The following is a 20,371-nucleotide window of genomic DNA, read 5'->3' as shown; positions in this document are numbered from 1 at the left end:
CTCATGCATGTGGAACTATCTCCCAACAATTTATAATCTCACGAGGCAACGACACGTGGGGAAAAACTAGAAATAAATCAGAGAGCGCGATTTTTGCGAGCAATTTCGTCATCAGCATCTGTTTCGTTTTGTGGAAGAAAAAAAAAAACAAACATTACGAATGACGTGTGGGCTTTATTAAGTGTCTCGTGTGACGGATAACCGAGTGCCGGCAGGTGCGAGCGAGTGATATTTCGCCGCATACAGATTAGCTCCACGAGACACGCTCACGGATCATTGTTCACAGAATGTCTGTTCTACTAGGCCTTTTGTGGCATTTCGGTCAAATAGCTTCTAATGTTTGACAAGCCATTTACTTAAACTGCTACTAATGAAACTATAAATTAGCATGTTTAGACTAAGAGTATATAGGGATTACAGTATAAAGAGATTCAGTGTTAATATCATCACTACAATAATAATAAAAACATTGTTGACTAAATAAGATATAATTGTATTTAACTAACATGACTGTATTTTTAAATGTTGAAAAAGAGAAAATGATTTTCTTGCCGGTTCTTTTCGGTAGAATCAACATTCCGAACCGGTGGTAGCTTCACTTAATATAGTTTGTTAAATGACGATTCAAAAGTACTTGTTAAAGCCTACTTGAATAAAGTATATTTTGATTGTGATTTTGATCCAATGAGGCCTATAGGAGACATTATGAATTATTTTTGATAATAATTTAGATTATATATAAATCCGGATATGACGTATATTGCTTAAAAGAGTAACTGTGTTCGTAATTACTCTTAGTTGAATTACGATACTCAGTAGAACTGTTTAACATTAAGAAGGTATAATATTAAATAATCTGTTATTTTGTGGATGAAACGTTTTTCCCGCGTTTTATAACCGGTCAACAATAACTTCCCGTTTTCATTTAAACTCGAGAGTTCGCGAGTCGTATTGTCTCAGACATTTATATATATATATTTGCTTTATTCCGTTGGGTGATTTATTCTTCTGCCCAATGTTTACCTCTTTGTCATTTCGTCTGTCTTAAATTGAGATTGATCCTATGGCAGGGGTTGATGTGTCGCGTGTTGGTAATATTCATTGTAGTCACGGAAATATATACGAATATAATAATAGTATGTTTATGTCTGTAACATTTAAGCCTTTTACAAGCCGATATAGATACGCCGCGGTGACTCATAAAAAAGTAAATTAAATCTATGCTAATATTATATATGCATAAGTAACTTTGTGTCTGTCTGTTGTTCATTAATTGTCAAACCACCGAACCGAATTTGATGAAATTTTTAAGAAAGCTTAAACTCAAAAGAAGGACATAAGTTACTTTTTTTTACCTAACACCTGACGATCAAAGACTAAAATGCAAGCGAAACCGTGGGCAACAACAAGTATTTAATGAATATTTCTTTTTGTTACAGAGAGGCTCCGACGAGCTTCTTTCGCAGAGTGGCGTCACCGTCATGGCGCCCGCCGCTCCACACCATGCTGACAATAATAACCAAGACTCAGCCGCCAAGAAGGTAACGTTGCTTTATACATGTATAATTATATATAATATAGTTCCAGCTAAGCGGGATGATACAGTAGAATCTTAATCCGTAATCGTACAAACTGATTAAGGAAAACATATATAAAAACCAGTTAAAGTATTCCCAAGGAAGGAGAAAATTATACGGACGATAAAAAAAAAAAGTGTGTTGGACACATTAGGATATACCCCTATATACATGTTATAATAACAATGTTACGATAATGATACAAATATAAAAATATTATAGATAAAAAAATTGTAATATTATATCTAATTGATTGATAATTTTGTTTCGGTTAATGCTGAAAAATGTTAATATCAAAAAGTGTAATTCTAAGATATCAAAATAAAAGAGCGCTCGTAAAAGGGCAGCACGCCCTAAAGGGACATCCCTAGCGGCTTTAAGAGCCAAATTTTTATTAATCTCTATCCGACTCACAGATAAATTTCTTATATATTGAATAGGAATTGAATTAATAATTTTGAACGAATGAATCTTAAAAATGATTACGTTCATAAATATTTTATCGATATCCGTGTTCGTATTGGACGTATTCTAATTAACTTTCGTTATTACCACCGAGTTCTAAATTTTTTTTGGTAGTTAAATAAATAAAGTAGCAAGCTCAAGTAATTTGATAATAGCCCACTGCTGGGCTTAAGCCTATAATATACAGATTAAAAATAAAAAAAATACGAATTCTATATTCACACAATTTAAAGATCTAGACTTTTGCTGTTTTTATATATTATGGTTAAAATCATTATTCCACAAGCGAAATCTAAAACGTATTTATTTTTTCATTTCCTATTAAGGCTTAGGTCTTAGTCCATCACTCTGCTCCACTGCGGATTTATGGATAAAAGCTTGAAATGTTAACAAGTAAATGAATATTATTTGGAAAGTTTTCAAACAGAGTTAGACCACTCTAGTCTCGTCCGAGCTAAATTTCACCTGAAACGTGTAGTACCGTAATAAAAAATAAACAATGATGTTTTCCGTTGCATAGTTTTTTCGAGTGTATTTACATAAACGGAGCGCACGCGGCTCGTAAATGCACATTTTGTTTGGCGCTGAATAAACAAGACAAATTTTTTTTCGGAACGGTCCGATCGCTAAATGGATAATCTGTTACTAACCTAAAAAGTTTTATAGATAGAAACAAATTATATAATATTTTCTATAAAGTTTTACCTGACTTCTTCTGTCATAGGAAGTCAATAAAATATATAGGCTTTTATATGACATGCCATGTCTGTAGATATAATGGTTCAACCTTCAAATTAGCCTACTACAATACTAACTACTCTTTAGCAGTAGTAATCATTCAATTTTACTGGGTGATATCCAAGCCCAGGACGGTACCACCTTCTAATCAGATATGCTCAACAGTAATACTATCGCTATAGTAGTACTGTAACCACAGGCACAAATGACATAACATCTTAGCTCCTAAGGTTGGTGGAGCATTGTCGATATAAGAACTGAGTAATGTGCGGTGACCACTTACCGTCACGTGGCTCATTTGCCCACCTACCTATACTTCAAATATATGTTTATATAATAATCACGTAAGAGAAATATATATCTACCTTGAATGAAAAATTTCTTACTTGAGACCCATTCAGCTGTATAAATAACGAAGGGTATATTCGATATGAAAACTTATTTAATCATATAGAAAAGATTTATATAAATATTTTCAATAAATTATAATAATAATAATAGTTAATTAAATACTCTACTCTTTATAATACACGATATTTAAAAACAATAATTGTATACGCGAAACAACAGAAATGTACAGAGGCGGTCTTATCTTAAAGGAAGCGATCTCTTCCGGACCACCTTTGGACATAGATTTAAAGTAGTAGCAGCTCTTAGAAAATATACAGTATATATATATATAAATGCAAATGTATATAGACAGAATACATACGTAACTTTATAATAGTTTTTTTTGGATACCACAGTTGAAAATTTAATAGCAAATGCACAAAAAATCAAATATGATTATTTGAAAACAATGTCGGTTACAATCTAAACAATTTATTGTCCATAAATAATTTGTTAGTATAGAAAAAAAAAATAGCTAAGTTTGGGCAAGTATTTGCTCTCTCACTAAAGCACTCTGAAAAGCTCGCCCCAGTAATCTTAATTACATTGTGATCTCGTTACAGGCCAGTCCTAATTCATAATTAAATAGAGACGTCCGTCTATTACGCTATTTTATTTGCTTCTTTTATGATTTAACGATTGCGTCCACTTTATTTTTCCAGTGTAAAAATTTAAACATTGCTGTTTGCCAGCCCTTTCTGTTACTTCTCTGTTGCTCTGAATATTCATTTAAAATCCATCAGAGAAATAGCGAGTCGTTTTTGAAGAGTGTTTTTTTTTAAGTTGCTCCTTTGTCGTCAGGAAACACCTCGCGCCCTGTTAAATTTGAATCAAAACCTGAAATATTGAAAACAGCTATTCTAAGTGCAAATTTTATTATATTTAATTTTAATTTCTGCAAATGCAAACTGTTTTTTTTAGTCCTAGTTGTTTGCATATTCAATTAAAAAGTATTTATAAATATACGTAAGTATGTATTTGGTGTCTGATATATATATATATATAAATTATTTTATTCATCGGTTAGCCTGTGGGGAGGCGTAGATAGAGTTTTGGCAATGTCCAATTCTTGAATCCCAAGATTGGATTTGAATATTTTGGACTCCGGGCTGCCACTCAAAAAATTCTTATAAAAAATCTGGAGCCAACTCACCGCGCTGCTCCATATACTGGGTTGCTACAAGAGTCTGTTTTTATACATCAAATGCAGGTTTTGTCACTTCACCGTTGAGGACAAAATGAATCTAAGCTAATATAAAGTAACTCTGTCTGTTACCGCTGAACCTATTTAGATGAAATTTGGTTTGGATATAGTTTGAGTACCGGGGAAGCATATATGCTACTCTCGATCTTGTACTGATGTTTTATAAATTTCGCGCTGGTTAAGCCGCAGGTTCAATAATAATAAATAAAAAATAAAAATATGAAAATTAAAATGTATTTGCCCGGATGATAACTCTTATCAATCATCTTAATTCAATATTTCCATTTTACACATTATACGGTCCATTTTCGGTTCATTTGGAAGTAAGGGCAAATTAAAAAAAAGTAAATACTAATATACCTTCGTTCCTCTGAACTGAGTCATTAATTTCCAAATAAAGTAATTAATTATATTTCGCATTTTTCCTCATTTCCCTGACGCTGGCCTGTAAAAACGTAGAAAACCCTGCGAAGTGAAGATCAATCAAAGCAGAGAATGCTGAACGACTACTTAAGCATTTACGAGCTTGTCTAACGAAATTACGACTTTGGCCCTGTAAATTCACAGTTACGCTTATTTACGGTTATAAAAATATTTATATCCATAAGAATAAACTTTGACTTGAAAATATTTCCTTAATGTAATATATAAATAAAAACTGACCTATATCAGATACTAGATGCCCGTCCCGGCTTCGTCCGGGTGAAATAAGAATCTGAATTTACTTTCCGATCACAGTGATCACCAAGCTCAATCCAGGTTACCCTTTCTAATACGCGCAAAAAATTAAAACACAATCGGTTCAACCGTTTACGATTAGTAATTTAGTTACAAACACAAGTAAAGAAGATTTATATGTATAAAGAAACATCTTCCTTAATCCGTTTTATCTAATGAAATTTTACTATAGTAGTCACTTTCGAAAATCAAAATATTCTTTTTTCAAGTATGCTCATAAAATCACTTTTGAATCGTCATGTAAAAATGTCGACTAAATTTAAAGCTACCACCGGTTAGGAAAATAGATTCTATCGAGAAGAACCGGCAAGAAACTCAGAAAGTACTCTTTTCCACCATTTTAATTACGAAGTATATCATTAAAGTACAATTACATTTTTATAAATCCTGCTTATAAATCAATAAATACTAAGAAGACTCTTTATTATAGACGACCTCCGTGGTCGAGTAGTGTATACACCGGTTTTCATGGGCCCGCAACTCCGAGGTCCCGGGTTCGATGTAGAAAAAGTTCATTAGTTTTCTGTGTTGTCTTGGGTCTGGCTGTTTGTGGTACTGTCGTTACTTCTGATTTTCCATAACACAAGTGCTTTAGCTACTTACATCGGGATCAGAGTAATGTATGTGATGTTGTCCAATATTTATTTATTTATTATTTTTGATATAGTTTTGTATCGAGTAATATGCCTTATTTAGAATTGTTTTTTGAGTTAAGGGTTAATTTTTAATGAGCCAAGTTAATGTTTTTGTATTAGAAAAACGTATTTCTTATCCTGTATATCCTGCTATAGTATATTGATATAATATATGTATGTACATTTCATATAATGCAAAATACATTTCGTTATTTTTAGCTTAACTACACGTTTGTAGTAACTAACCCTTCAAAACAGAAATGCCATCCATTTTCTCGTCTGAGGGGTGAAATTTTCAAAAACATTGATATACATGTTTATCAATTCAATCAAGAAACACAAATGGTAAATTTCAAGATCAATTTTTTTTATTTTGATAGTAATGTTTCCACCAAATTTTTCTCGTTTGGGGTTATATTTCCAAAAACGAAATATATATGCAATTATTTTTGGTCAGAATCTTACTCCTCATAAAGACTTTCAACCCTTATTTCTCCCTCTTATACCTAATGGGGTAGATGCTGTAACATGTGTTTGTTTACTTCTTACCAGAAGCTTGTGTTTGACATGCTTCTTATTTCAAAAATGAAGAACGCCGTTGGCTCCAATAATGAACTTACTTATTGCGTGGAATTTCCAAAAATCCTTTCTTTAACGTGAATTGTCTACGTTACTTAAGGAGTAATTAGACAAAGAAGCAAGTCAAGCGGACTTTCGGTACTGTAGGACTACACTTGACGTCCAATCCCTAAAACAACTAATGAAGCCGTACGCGACAACTAATATAAATATTAAACCAAAAAACCTCTCCTCACCTTTAAACGCGTCAGAAAGAGACAGCAATATTCCTGTCAAATTATTATAGCTCAGAGATACCATTATCTCTCCGTGGGTTCTTAACTTGAGAAAATAACTAAATATGTTTCAGTAAATTTCGACACGATAATAGGCCCTTGGGTATAGGCGAATTACAATATATTTATATTATGTAACGTGGAAGCGAATTAAGTCAGCGTTAACGTTCTATTTAAAAAAAAAATGCTATAAATAACATATTTTTTCGTAACAAACATTGCACTAATAATAAATTATAAAAGAAATCCATCATACCCAAATAAATTCGACTATAAGTTGAAGAAAAATATATTCTATAGTCGACTACAGTCGAATTCATTTTGGATTTTCAGAGTATTTTTTTTATTTTAAGCAACAAATAAAAACACGTATAAAAGGAGCACGTTTATTATTCTCCATTTCGTCCGTAATATATCTGAAAATAGTATAAATGTAACGGATTATTACTGAGAAAAATAAACCATTGAATACTTCACAGATGAATTCCCTAAAGGAATATTTTCCGTTTATTAATTAGTATGAAATATAAAGAGCCTTTTGACTTTCTTTCCGTGTTATGTGTTCATGAGATTATTCATTATTTATTAACATCGTGACTAAAAGTATATTTACTGACGTTAATAATTTTCTCGTTCTGTTCATTGTACACTGAACTTAATTAACTTAATATCACCTAGCGATACAATAGTGACAGTTACAGGTCTACAGTGATGTTCCCATTTAGAATCATAACCGATGATTTACACATGCTCACGTGAATTACTAGATTCACCATTTGAACCAAGACAGAATTGCGAATTAGAAGATAGAGAAGTGTTCGACATAAAACCACCACCACCTAGATGTCCGAAAATCCACAACAGCGCGATTTTTAAGACATTTTCAGCCTCGCACAACCACTCTGTGGAACCAGCTTTCGCCGGCGGTTTCGTATCGGTTTCCGAACCAATACGACTTGGGAACCTTCAAGAGCATACTCCTACCTTAAAAGCCGGCAACGCATTTGCAAATGTCCATGAGCGGTGGTAGTCACTTTCCATTAGGCCATCACCATCAGCCTCCTGCTCACCATGAGCCTTTTGCTCGATGGCCACCTATAACATAAAAATAAAACAATGAAAAGATCTGGTGAAAACAAGACCATAGCATGATAAATGGTTTTACTTCATAAAAAATCCAATTTATGTGATTTTAATAGAACAAAAACCGTTATCCGTTTATGTATATTAATATTAATTAATTGTAAAATATTAAGTTTGTATCGAAGGTAATATAAATATTTAAAAATTCAACGTAAAAGTTATCTGGTCATTTGTTAACGATATCCGGAGCCTGCCAATTAAAAGTTCACCGAAGCTATCTTCGTATTTGTTCATAATCTATTAATAAATATGGCAATTTATAACATTTTCATTTGATTACTGTTCAAACAAATTATCAAGATATTGTTCGTATTATACTTGTGATTATAAGCCTTAAACATACAAGTAATTATTATCTTAACAAATAATGTACGGCGTGAGAGAATTTATCGTAATAATTAAATAGGTCTGGTTTGAGTTAAGTCATATTTTAAAAAGCTGTAGATTCTTGTAATTCATGACGGTTGCGAAAATTATAACTACATGGTTTCTTTTGTGATCTTTTAAATTATGAATATGATTTAATTAGTTTGATTATAGCTAGTGGCTAGGTACAAGGCCGCAAATTTCGAGGTTCTGGATTCAGACCCCAACTTGGTCCGATAAAAATAGATTTTCTCGTCGAAAAATTCTCGGTTCCAGTCCGAAGTCTGGAAGTTAAAAGTATGTACACTACCGTCCTCCACCAGAACTCTTTCCGTGCATATCCGATTTGCCGTCATATCGGATTTTTAGACAGAGAGAAAAGACAGTTTATCTGTGCTTGGGCACTCACTAGTGCACTATAATATATCCGACTTGACTGATCTCCATTGAAATTAGCTGACGGAAAAATCGGAAATTTAAAAAATGCACCTAAAAATATCCGCTAAAATGATACCTCAAGGGAACATCTTAAATATCAACTGTATTTTAACTTTAAATGTAACTTAAAAGGATTATCTATCCTTAACTATTTATCTACAGGTAAGATACTTCACATGTGGTTGGTATAAGTTCTTGAGTAAAATTTGAAGATAGATTAATTTACCGTTAAGCCGAACAGCTTAGGCCTTAGTTACAGGTGAAAGTTTCAACGTCAAATATTAAGGTACCTTTATAAAATAACAATTGGTTCCTTAAAAGATTTTAAGTCTATCCTATCTGCTTTGATGTCTATTTATGTTTAATTAACTAAACTGGGCATTAATTCAAAATATGTTTATTAATATTTAATTAATAACTTCTTAGAGTTCGATAACATCACCGATAAACCGTACTACATTATTTCAAGATATAATGTCGGTAACTAACGGCAGCTTCAATTCGAGAAACCGTAACAGCTGTAAACATCAAAAGGTTTCACGATTTTTTTCTTCATTCCTTTCTTGAGGAAAAAGTTAAGAGATTATTCCACAACGCTGTGCCAATGCAGGTTGGTGAATACATATCATATGTTAATGGTAGATATTTATGCAACACATTCAGATTTCTTCGGAAATAAAAACATTGACGCATAGCTGCTTGCCTGGGTTGTAATCTGTAATCTTTTGCTTAAATACTATATATATATACTATACTTAATATAGCTAGAGGACATCTCTAGCTATATCGACCATATTGACAGGAACGAAAAAACAATATTTCAGTAAACCCGATGGACCCAATCACTAGAAAAACTGTCCGATTCCCAGAAATCTTTGCGTAAAAATGCCAAGTGATATCTCTTTTTTTCAATTCTCGCAACTAAGTCAAGATTTAATATTTATGGATGAAATGTGAGCCGGCGCGGATGATTTAAAGTGTCTGATGTGGAAATCGTTCTTCGCGGATTTTCTGACCCAGCGATTGTAATGTCCTTTACGTTTTACGTACCGTTTGTTTTCCTTCACAGGAGGAGAAAATATAGAAAATGTACCTTCAAGGTAGGGTGAACGTGTTCCGCGATTTATTCCTCCCTTTGCAACTCACTTTGGAAAATATATATTTTTTATTTGTTTACTTACGGAGATTTGGTTCTTTTGATGTCGATTGTACGAGAATCGTATTGTTGGGATACAAGATGTTATCTGTCTATCCATTTAGCTAGTGGTTTATTAATGGATTCTTCATGTTCTGTATTATTTGAATGATTTAAAATTAAATTTCGAACGAACAAGTCGAATAGAATATTATAAGTTAATTTTTAATTAGCCGTAACGGTACTGTTAGCATCGTTAGGGATAAACTTATTTGCTTTTGTAAGGGAGCTGGCGGGTATTTGGGTGAAACAATTTGTCATATTTTATGAAAAGTTCTTATAAGTGAAATGGATGTAGTTGCTATATATTTAATTATGACTTAAATTTTGGGAAGGATTTTGCACATGATCTTCAGAGCAAAAGTTTTGACCACTAGTTCCCTAACTTCACTGACGTAAGTGACATAACATCTCAGTTCTCAATGTTGGAGGCGAATTGTCGGTGTAAGGGATGATATCACGTGACCCTTTACTCAGTCTATCTATTTTAAAAAAAAAGCAACATTTATTGTTTCGAGATAAGAAATGAAAAAGGAACAAATACTTACTTGTTAAACTTACGTGATGAATCAAAAGATATAAGAATCGACGAACAAGTCTGATAGACACTAAGAAAGTCGTGAATCTTTTTGATAAACTTGTCAATGACCAAGTAACGGCCGTCTCATTTGTCAGACATTTACGCTTCGTTGAAAAAAAGGCGAACATAAAAGAATGTTTCTCGGAATCCCGTAATTCCTTTGGAAAGTTTAACTTTGCTTGATATTCCTCTTCAAGATATACTTATCTTTCATACAAATCTTTACGTCTTCATCATATAATAGAAGTTTCCTTAAACGATTGTGTTTATTTAGGTTTCTATCAACTCCTCACCTATTCTACCTCTAAAGAGCGCTACTTAGTATTGTTGTATATCGGCTTGAAGGGTAAGTGAGCCAGTGTAATGACAGGCACTGGGGACATAACTTCTGACTTCCCAAGATTGGTTTTTAAAATGCTATGGAAGGAATGGTTAATATTTGTTATAGTGCGATTGAATGCCCAACGTTGGGCCAAATCCTGAATGTTACATTACTTTTTTCATTTCATGATATTCTTTATAACAGACAGATTTTGTTTTCTACTGCTCAAACAGAGTAGCTATTTCATTATCATCTTTTGGTAATTTATTAAATTAATTGAAATTCGTTTTCAATTATCATAATTAAAGATTATTAAAACAGTATTTTAGCGATTACGAGATGGAAAGTCCTAATATTATTATTTTCTTCGCTTTCTTCTTCAATTAGCTAAATTAATATATATTTTTAATTCAGAATTGTGTTACCGAATTCATTTGACGCAATCGTTATCTCTAAACAAGTATACCATATTATATTTTTGACAAGTTTGTTTATTTTAATTTCGGCGGTTTCTTTTTGACAATTATTATTAATATAAAAGATTTTTTCAAGAAATTGTGAGGGTTAATTTAACTTTTCACAAAATGAGCAAGCATAAATTTATTACTTCTGTTTCTCGACTTCGTGGGGTTATTATTTTAAGGGACATTACGCTTTTACAATAAGACCTTAGAAAGCTCTTAATAATAATTAATTGTGTGTAGCAAAGATTAAAAATCTCAGTTATGAACTTTTTATGAACGATATTTATTTAAAAATAAATAACCCGCTGGTTTTCTTTCGACGGTTATTTTTCGGTCTCAGATAATTTTATTAAAATAGGTCATAGATATTTGATGATTAACAATCCAGTATATTCCTACTTTATTAAATAAAGATCATGACTTTGACTTTTGAAATAGTTATTATAAAGATAAAGAAAATCAACTTATCCGAAATTTAAATACTTTTTCATAAAGCACTTGTGAGGGGTCGTCATTCAGGTAACTATTTTCACCTACCTAGAAACTGAAGTGTCACACAAAGCTACAATGTATTGGGGGCCTCGGTTCGGGCCCGCCGCCGTAATCAAAAGGCTCTCGGGGGAACAATAGCGCCCACATCGGGTCGGGGCCGATAAGCCTCAACAATTATTCTAGATCGACTTTTCAATTATCCAACCGACTCTTCCCGGGAACAATACTAGCTTTATTTATGTTTATGAGACCGGTCACTTTGTACGCCATTTAAACGTGTATTCATACAAATATTATACTCAATTAGGCGAGTAGAACGGGCTTCGTGCCATAGCTTAAATTAAAAATATTTTACATCGTTTGCAAATAATGGCTCTCGTGATATCTTAACGTTGTCTCCGGGTGTTAGAGGTAAAATTAAAATACGTGGAAGTACGAAAACATGTATTATACGTGATGCTGCCTTACTTTATGTAAACAATTTTATTTCTGTGAAGTATATAAATTATCTACAGTCGCTATTAAAACTTTTTTTTTACTTCTTCACATCTTTTAAACTGTCCGTATCCGTATAGTATGAAAAAAATTATACATAAAACAACAAAAACATCCGAAGACGCAATGATTTTCAGAGGTTTTAGTTTGTAATATTATTATACTATTCGTCGCCCGCGGCTTCGCTTGTGTTTAATGCCTATGTCCTTTCTTGGGGTTTAATCTTGCTTCCACTGAACAAATTTATAATATGATTTCATATTATTGTTATTAAATAAATAATCTTTATTTATACTTTAGGTATTTAAATTAATATTATTTTCTATTCTTTCCCAGGTGAAACTGGAGCAAAATGTTGGCAAACCGTCAAGGGTTATCCACATACGGAACATACCAAACGAGACTACGGAAGCTGAGATCATACAGCTCGGTCTACCCTTCGGGAGGGTCACCAACGTACTCGTTCTCAAAGGAAAAAATCAGGTAAAGACGCAAAATTATACCGAGCTCTTGTGCAGCCTCGGGCTGTATCGGCTCTGCAAAGTAAATGTTCATAATATCACACATAACACACAAGTATTCGTTATAAACGTTGCGTTGTTTTACTTGAATAATATTTATTATTTTCTTTGTACTTGGCGTATTATTTTCGTATTCAGTAACGAGTTTTATTAATTTCGTTCCAAATTGTAATATGGTTCTGTTATCAATAAATATATTTATTTAATTCTAATTCTATCTATCTATTCATATGCATTCGATTTATAAAATCATTTTATTGCAAACAAATATTAATATGATTAAATTATATAAAAACTGTCGAGATTGAGATGATGATGGTCCCAATAAATATCAATTAAAATTCGACCCAAAAGATTATCACGACAATAAAAATTGTTAACAACACAACAAAATAAATTTATTTACGTTCTATCGTGTAATAATAAAAAAAAAAACGGTATGAATACTAAGAATTAAATGAAGTTTCGTACAAGATGAATGACAGCAAAATAAAGTTCATCACCGGCAGCGAGTTCGATATTTCTTGCCGTCGACTTGATAAACAACAATAGGTCTGCAACTGCAGTTAGCAGTTTCAAACTAACATTGGATAAAGTGCAAATGTAGTTCTTATTTCTTCTAACTGAAGCCATGGAGTCGGATTATCTCGTGCATATATAATGAACAAATCGCTTAACTTCGACTCTATGCATACTTTACGGCCGAGGAAAGTTTTGACGACTATTTTGCAACGAGCAGTCGCTCTCAGCTCTCTCGAGTGGGCCATTTAATTTGCAGGAATAACGTATATTTCTTTAAGCACATTTTCTTGTTTAAAATTCGATATTGTATTCAAATTTAAATCAGGATACTTTGCATATAAACAGTTTTTATATATTGGTATCTATAAATAGGTAATTATGTACGGTATCTGATTGGTGTTCGAGCTAGTGTAACTTTAGTCGTAAAATTTAGTTGCCATTGATAGTTAATTTCGAACAATGTTTGTGTAAAAACAATGAAAAAAAAAACTCGATAGAAAAAAAGTTACACGCGAAGTTCCAGCGTGTAAACTCGGTCATACTACAACACTGCCCTCCACAATAGACGTAGCTATACCGGAAACACAACAAGTGGGCGGTCTCGTCCGCAAATAGGCCGCTAACCATTGTGGCACCGGCCTCCGTCTATTTTAACTTTACCGATTCATAAATTCAGATAGTTTGTAAAAAACATTAATAAATAAAGCGTATTATTCAACGTAAGATTATACAGATAGATGATAATAAACCGTGGAGCATCATACTGATGATTACCTGACTGATCTGATAATTTTGTACTTTTATTAAGTTACTTGTCGGTTCATTCGATTGAATCTACATTCCGAACCCGTGGTAGCTTTACGTTTAATAAAGTTCTGTAAAATGATAATTTAAAACAGCTTGTAACAGCTTACTTGAATAAAGTATACTTTTTTTTTATAATATATAGATTCATTAAAAACTGGGTCAAATTTTAGCAATAGTTTGGCTATTCGTTTATAATCTAAATAAATTCAAACAATAAGTATAATATAATAATACTATTTTTTATTACTAAGTAATCTAGATTCCGAATATGTTAAGGTAATTATTATCGGCGGAGGCTAGATGTACTTAAGGCTACGGTTACCATCATTACGAAGAGGACGCGAATGACATCGCCATAAATAATCTACCCATGTATATTTAAAATAGGTAGGCAGACTATATGGTAAATGGTTCTTTAGTAATCAGCAATGGGAAAACAGTGGAAAATAAATTCCTCATTTTACAGAACTCTTTTTACCTTATATTGGTGATCCAATGCGCCAACGACAATGGTAGTTACCATTGTCGTTGGATGAAGATGTTATGTCTCTTGTGTCTGTAGTTGCAGCTCATTCAGTCTTAATCTACTAACTCATCAAACACTTGATAAATGTTTACTCTAAACTAGTTAATGAGTGAGTAGCCCGTATCGGGATACCTTTGTGTCCGACTGATAAAATAAGTCATCTTATTCGTTTAGTTAAAATGTGTATTGTATTTATTTCAACTATAAGTTGAAATAAAAGCATAACAGCTACACAGTGGCCCATGCAATAGTGTTATTAAAACGTTGTCCGTGTATTTAGTTTCCTTGATAAACTCTGAAATGATTTTAGAAAATATTTTGTTTTGTTAATTTTTCTCATGATTATTGTTAAATATATTTTTTTTTATAAAATATACCTTCCTACCTAAAGACGCTGTAAGAAATATTAACCATTCCACGTATCACCAATTCGTTACCAGCCTTTCGAAATAAGATCTCACTCGTATGCTCCTTGTACTTGTAGTTACACTCACTCGCCCATCAAATCAGAACACAAAAATATTAAGTGTTGTTTGACGGTAAGATATCTGATGATTGGGTGGTCACCAAGTTATATGCACATACATCATGAAGGGTTTTTACCTTATAGGGTTATTTATATTATTCTTTTTCCCATTTGTAAAAGAAAAGTATGGTAAGTGTCTGATTTTATGTTCGTGTATTTTAATTAATACTTTCAACCCCAAAATATATGCGAAAGAGGGAAAAATTATAATAAATTAGCCTGAATGCGAAATTCCATCAAAATTCTACTTAGCGGAATTCAAGGGGCCGGTGACGTCGGAAATAAATTTCATTTTAGGCAACGAATATCACGCCGCGCCAAGTGTAAATAATTGTTTTCTTTATTTTATATTTAAAATATATGCGAATATATAATAACTTTATAATTTCCTATGCCATTCCAATGACCATAATGACCCCACACTACATAGACAGCGTATGAAAAATATTTCGTCACAACGTAGTACAATAAATATAATTGAGTTTGAATTTCAAGTCACTCTTACTCATTACAGTTAAACTCATCTTTAAAATTATATCAAAATATATTCTAATGAATACACGAAATAGTTTACGAAACAAACGTAATTATCCCAATGCTGACTTGTTGGCCAACACGATTTGATGTTAAAGAGTATCATTTCCATCTTAATCTGCCGGTCTGCTTCATCGCACGAAAGTATAAATGTCTCAACAGTTCAAATCACAGAAGATAAGTTTAAATTAAAGTACGTTCTCAGTAAGTAATTCAAAGATAAGAAAATGCTTCTATATGAACTGAAATAGACAATCGTAGTGCAATCCGGTTTTATAGGCACTTATCACGTCATCACGATGATAGCTCTTGCACCTTGGAATTTATGAGCATGTGACAAATTAAAAATAAGTCAGTTTACAACCGAGAAATGAAATAATAAAAAGAGAAATCTTATTACGTGCACGCGTAGGACAGACGCTACGACAATGTTATCCCATCTAATAAATAGCCCGTATGACATCCGTCCCGTACATATCGTGGCGTGAAGAAAAACAATCTCTCTAGCAAGAGAACAAGTCGAATCCCTTTTTTATGAACGGTCTAGCTTTTTTCTTATGAAATTTCTTTCATCTTTTCATTTATTTCCTTGTTGCGTTCGAAATTTAAATTTATATTTTTACATCGTATTCAATATTCATCTATAACTAGTTTTTATTCTTACTTTTACCTTAGAACGATAACAATGGTGAAAATAAAATTAGGAACAAATTGTCCTAGCGTGCACTTCGAATTAAATTACTTTATGAATACTTACTAAATAACCCGTCCTGACTTAATACGACTATAATAACCGTCTGTATAAAATGTTTTTAACCTAATACATATTAATCTAGTGTTTTACTGCACGCCTCAGTAAAGCACCCAGTCGGTACGTTTTTCTGAATGATATTCACCGTGATTAGATTACAAAAATTAAATTTACACAAATTAGAGAATGAAACACCTAAACCTTCCTCATTGATGACTCATTCCATTGGTAAAACGTTGTCTAGTATTCAAGTTTATCACGTTCAAACAGACAGACAGACATACTGATAAATAAACGTGTCGGGAGGACTTTGTTTCGTAATGTGATCATATTATATATTTCACTCAGTATTTTTTTAAAACGCTCTATTCTTAAAGGCGTTCAATTTTGAAACTAATCAATAATAAAACACTCGATAGTTGAACAGGGTTTCGACCCTTAAACAGAATGATGAAAGTATCGAACCTGATGGTAACCGAAGCTAGGAGAGTCCAGTTACAAAGGTTGCATCTATCGAGAGGTGGGCAAACATTGATGTGAGGGGGTGCGGACAATCGCTTCCACTCTCAGTGATTAAAACGAAGAGCCGTTGACACTATTTTACGATCGAGCACCGCGAATCGCGTGCCTGTATATTTCATTAAATCGTATTCCATCACTTAACGTCTTCATTTGATTTATGAAACAATTTAATGTAATTGAAACAATTCATTTTTTTTTTATTATTACCAATATGACTAACAGTAATAATTGGAATCTAATGGTCATACTTAAAGGTCACCACGATATACAAAAAGGTACTGAGAATCTTAAGCGATAATATAAAATAAAAAACTATTTAAAAAATATTTAAAACAGAAATATTAACCATTCCTTACTTCACGAATGCGCCACCAAACTTTGGAACTGAGATGATATGTCCCTTGTGCCTGTAGTTACACTAGCTCACTTATCCTTCAAATAGGAACACAACAATATTGAGTACTGCTGTTTAGCGGTAGAATATCTGATGAGTGGGTGATACCTACCCAGAAGGGATTGCATAAAGCCCTACTACCAATTAAAGTCCCTGAATGTAGAACGAACGAACGAACGAACGAAGAAGATTTTTTTATTTTTGTTTTTGTGACAGATTTGATTAGTGACTAATTCTACTCGCTAAACATCATATATATTCAAGTTTGAAACGTAATATTACCCATAATTTTCTGTTGTCTTACTATATATAGGGGGCGCATTTGTCCACCCGTCCCCCCTATTCCTTCCACGTAAACAACAGATTTATTCGTTCTTTAAATTGATATTATATCTTATCGGTAAATTCTTCTGAATGGTCTTAATTGATATGGAACTTATCAAAATTAATCTCAATTAACAAAGCACAGAAATACCCATTAAAGGTTTAGTTATAAAGTTTATAAATATCCGTCTTGCATAATTTACGATATTTGTTTATTAACATAATTGTCGTGGTTTCTGGCAAACTACATTTCGTTTAAACTTCCACGCCTGTTCGCTTTTCACCGCTAACTATTTGTTTTTTAATTAGCAGCAGACAAATTCTATTTAATTTGCGGGTTTATACCGGTGTATTTTGCACGTTGGTCGGCCATGTTCAAATGCCAAAAGCAGAGTTTTGCGGTCGTGAATGGAGCGCTCATGAAATAGGAAGCAGGCATGTTAAATTTTCCCTCTAAAATGATCGTCAAAATCATAACGCATTTAGAAAGCGATGCAATTCACATGCAGTGATCAGTCCTGTTGTATGGTCACCCGGTTTATGTATGGGGAGTTCGTCAGACCCGATTAATTGCAGACCATAGTACGACAGACTGGAAACCCTGTAACTGGCACGTTATGCTAACATTGTGTTGAGATTTACCTATGAATTCACTGAATTTCGACATAAATACCGGCTCTTACAAAGCGACCACATTTACGATATCAATGGTATTCTCAATTGCATTTTTTTTTGGTGCTGTAAATATTTTAATGCGATTTTAAATAACGCGTTTGATTTATTTATTTCTTATTTCATTTCATTAATAAATATGTGTAAATATATTTATCGAAAAGAGTAATTCACTTATATGCAATTATGACGTGTGCTCTAATTAAGCTATTAACATATATTATAAATTGAATAAACCAAATAAAATATAATAAACTTGTAACAGATATTTTACCATTAAACAAGCAATTCGGAGTTGATATTCGTTATGAAATGTTTTTATGTCGTAGATATATTAAAAAACTAATTCGTAAATTATCGCCATTACAAGTAATAAACCAATTCCTCTAGACACATTTTATTGATTTTATAACATTTATATTACGAAATTATATAAAACCTTCTTTTAAAAGAATTATTTTACAACTTTCAATATAATTCACGTTTTACAAATTCTCCAATAACGTATAAAGATATTATATTCTGTATATCGGCTAGTGTGAGTTTTATCCGAACTCTACCCGTACTAACAAACGCCATACTAAATTAGGTGACACACACCGTCACCTAGAGTAAAATATATGGATACGACATACGGGAAGCGCGACCTCTCGACATGTCATCTTTCATTCTCATATATTCTACTCCCGGCTCCGAGTATTCGATTAGATTATAGTCGTAGTAGACCCAATAGGTACTCAATTTATGTGCCTTCTTTGTATTCAATATATTTATTATTATTTATATTTCGATCTAGACGTGTATTTATTATGTTTTTTTTTATAGTACAAATAGCGGGTAACTATTTGTATTCTGACACGCGAGGGTGAAATTAGGGTTGTATTGTTGGTTTTTTTTTTTTTAATAATAATTTAAGTACATATGAGCTGTTTTGAATATTCATTTTACATAACTGTATTAAAAGCTACCACCGATTCGGAATCTAGATTCTACCGAGAAGAACCGACTAGAAACCAAGTTATGTCTGTACTTTACTGTGCTAATTTATCTTGACCCACGTCTTTTTATGCGTCTATTCAAATATCTTGTAATGTCTCTAAAATTATTATACAACGTTGTAAACTTTAATAAATATTTTCAAATGTTATAAATTAATATTATATATATTGAGATAAAATAGTTTGAACTAAAGTTATTATTTTTTTGCAATAATAAATATATTTATTTATTTAAATACTGAATACATTTTTACGCGGATATTTTACAGATTTACAAAATTCTCATACAAAGTTTTTCGAGTATCGTAATAGTTTGAGCGGCTTTTGCTAGGAAAATGTCCGGCCCGATTTTTCACTACTACATTGACATAATATAGCTATAACTAAAGTCAGATGTAAGATAAAACATACATATATATATTTCCAAATTTCAATTATTTATAAATAACTATAAAATATTGATATTTTTAATAATAAAATATTAGGAATATTTTGATACCCTCGTGTAAATAGCACAACTTGCGCCAAATTTAATACATATTATTTACGGTTAACATATACGTATAATAAACTAAGATATCGATATTTTTTATTAAGTTTTCTATTAAAAAATATTCGTAGAAACTTTTACTTAATACTTCAATAATTTTAATTGTAACATGATCATTTAAAAATAGTTGTTTCATTGAATACAAGGAAGTTTTTTACTTAAGGTTGCTTTTTTTTCTCAGGCATTCCTGGAGATGGCAGAGGAAATATCAGCTGTGGCGATGGTAGCCTACTTCGGTGGCTGTGTCGCTCAGCTACGCGGACGAGCCGTCTACGTTCAATTCTCCAACCATAAGGAGCTTAAAACTGATCAAACACACAGCAATGCGGTGAGTTTTATTTTTTTAATAATTATAGTAAGGCTCACAATATTCTATATACTATTAATAGACCTCCTTTGTCTTTAATACTGGCCGCTATCGAAATTTGAATCACTTGTCAGTTATCAGTTGTTGCCAAGTATTTTCGCAAATCCAGGTATATTATCTATTCCCTCATTCCAAAAAACGTTTGACTTCATCAATATGAATTATTATAGATAATTTATAAACTATAAAACAACAAAATCTCTTTTATATACCCATAATATTTCAACTAAAACATTACCATGAATAAAATAATAGCAATTT

The 20,371-nt window shown here is 32.2% G+C and overlaps 1 protein-coding gene across 12 annotated transcripts in view; it reads left to right on the top strand.

Moving 5' to 3' along the window:
- The window catches only part of LOC113393181 (polypyrimidine tract-binding protein 2), a 459,009-nt gene that overhangs the window by 396,915 nt on the left and 41,723 nt on the right, over positions 1-20,371 (top strand). For all 12 annotated transcript variants that reach the window (XM_026629923.2, XM_026629929.2, XM_026629925.2 and 9 more), the window contains 3 exons: positions 1,440-1,541; positions 12,433-12,579; positions 19,925-20,071. In XM_026629923.2, coding sequence (XP_026485708.1) covers positions 1,440-1,541; positions 12,433-12,579; positions 19,925-20,071 — 396 coding nt within the window. The remainder of the gene's footprint in view (positions 1-1,439; positions 1,542-12,432; positions 12,580-19,924; positions 20,072-20,371) is intronic.

The sequence above is a fragment of the Vanessa tameamea genome, chromosome 6 (genome assembly GCF_037043105.1).
Source record: "Vanessa tameamea isolate UH-Manoa-2023 chromosome 6, ilVanTame1 primary haplotype, whole genome shotgun sequence".
Lineage (NCBI taxonomy): Eukaryota > Metazoa > Arthropoda > Insecta > Lepidoptera > Nymphalidae > Vanessa > Vanessa tameamea.
Note: the sequence above shows the minus strand (reverse complement) of the source record. Positions and strands in the feature narration are given on the sequence as shown.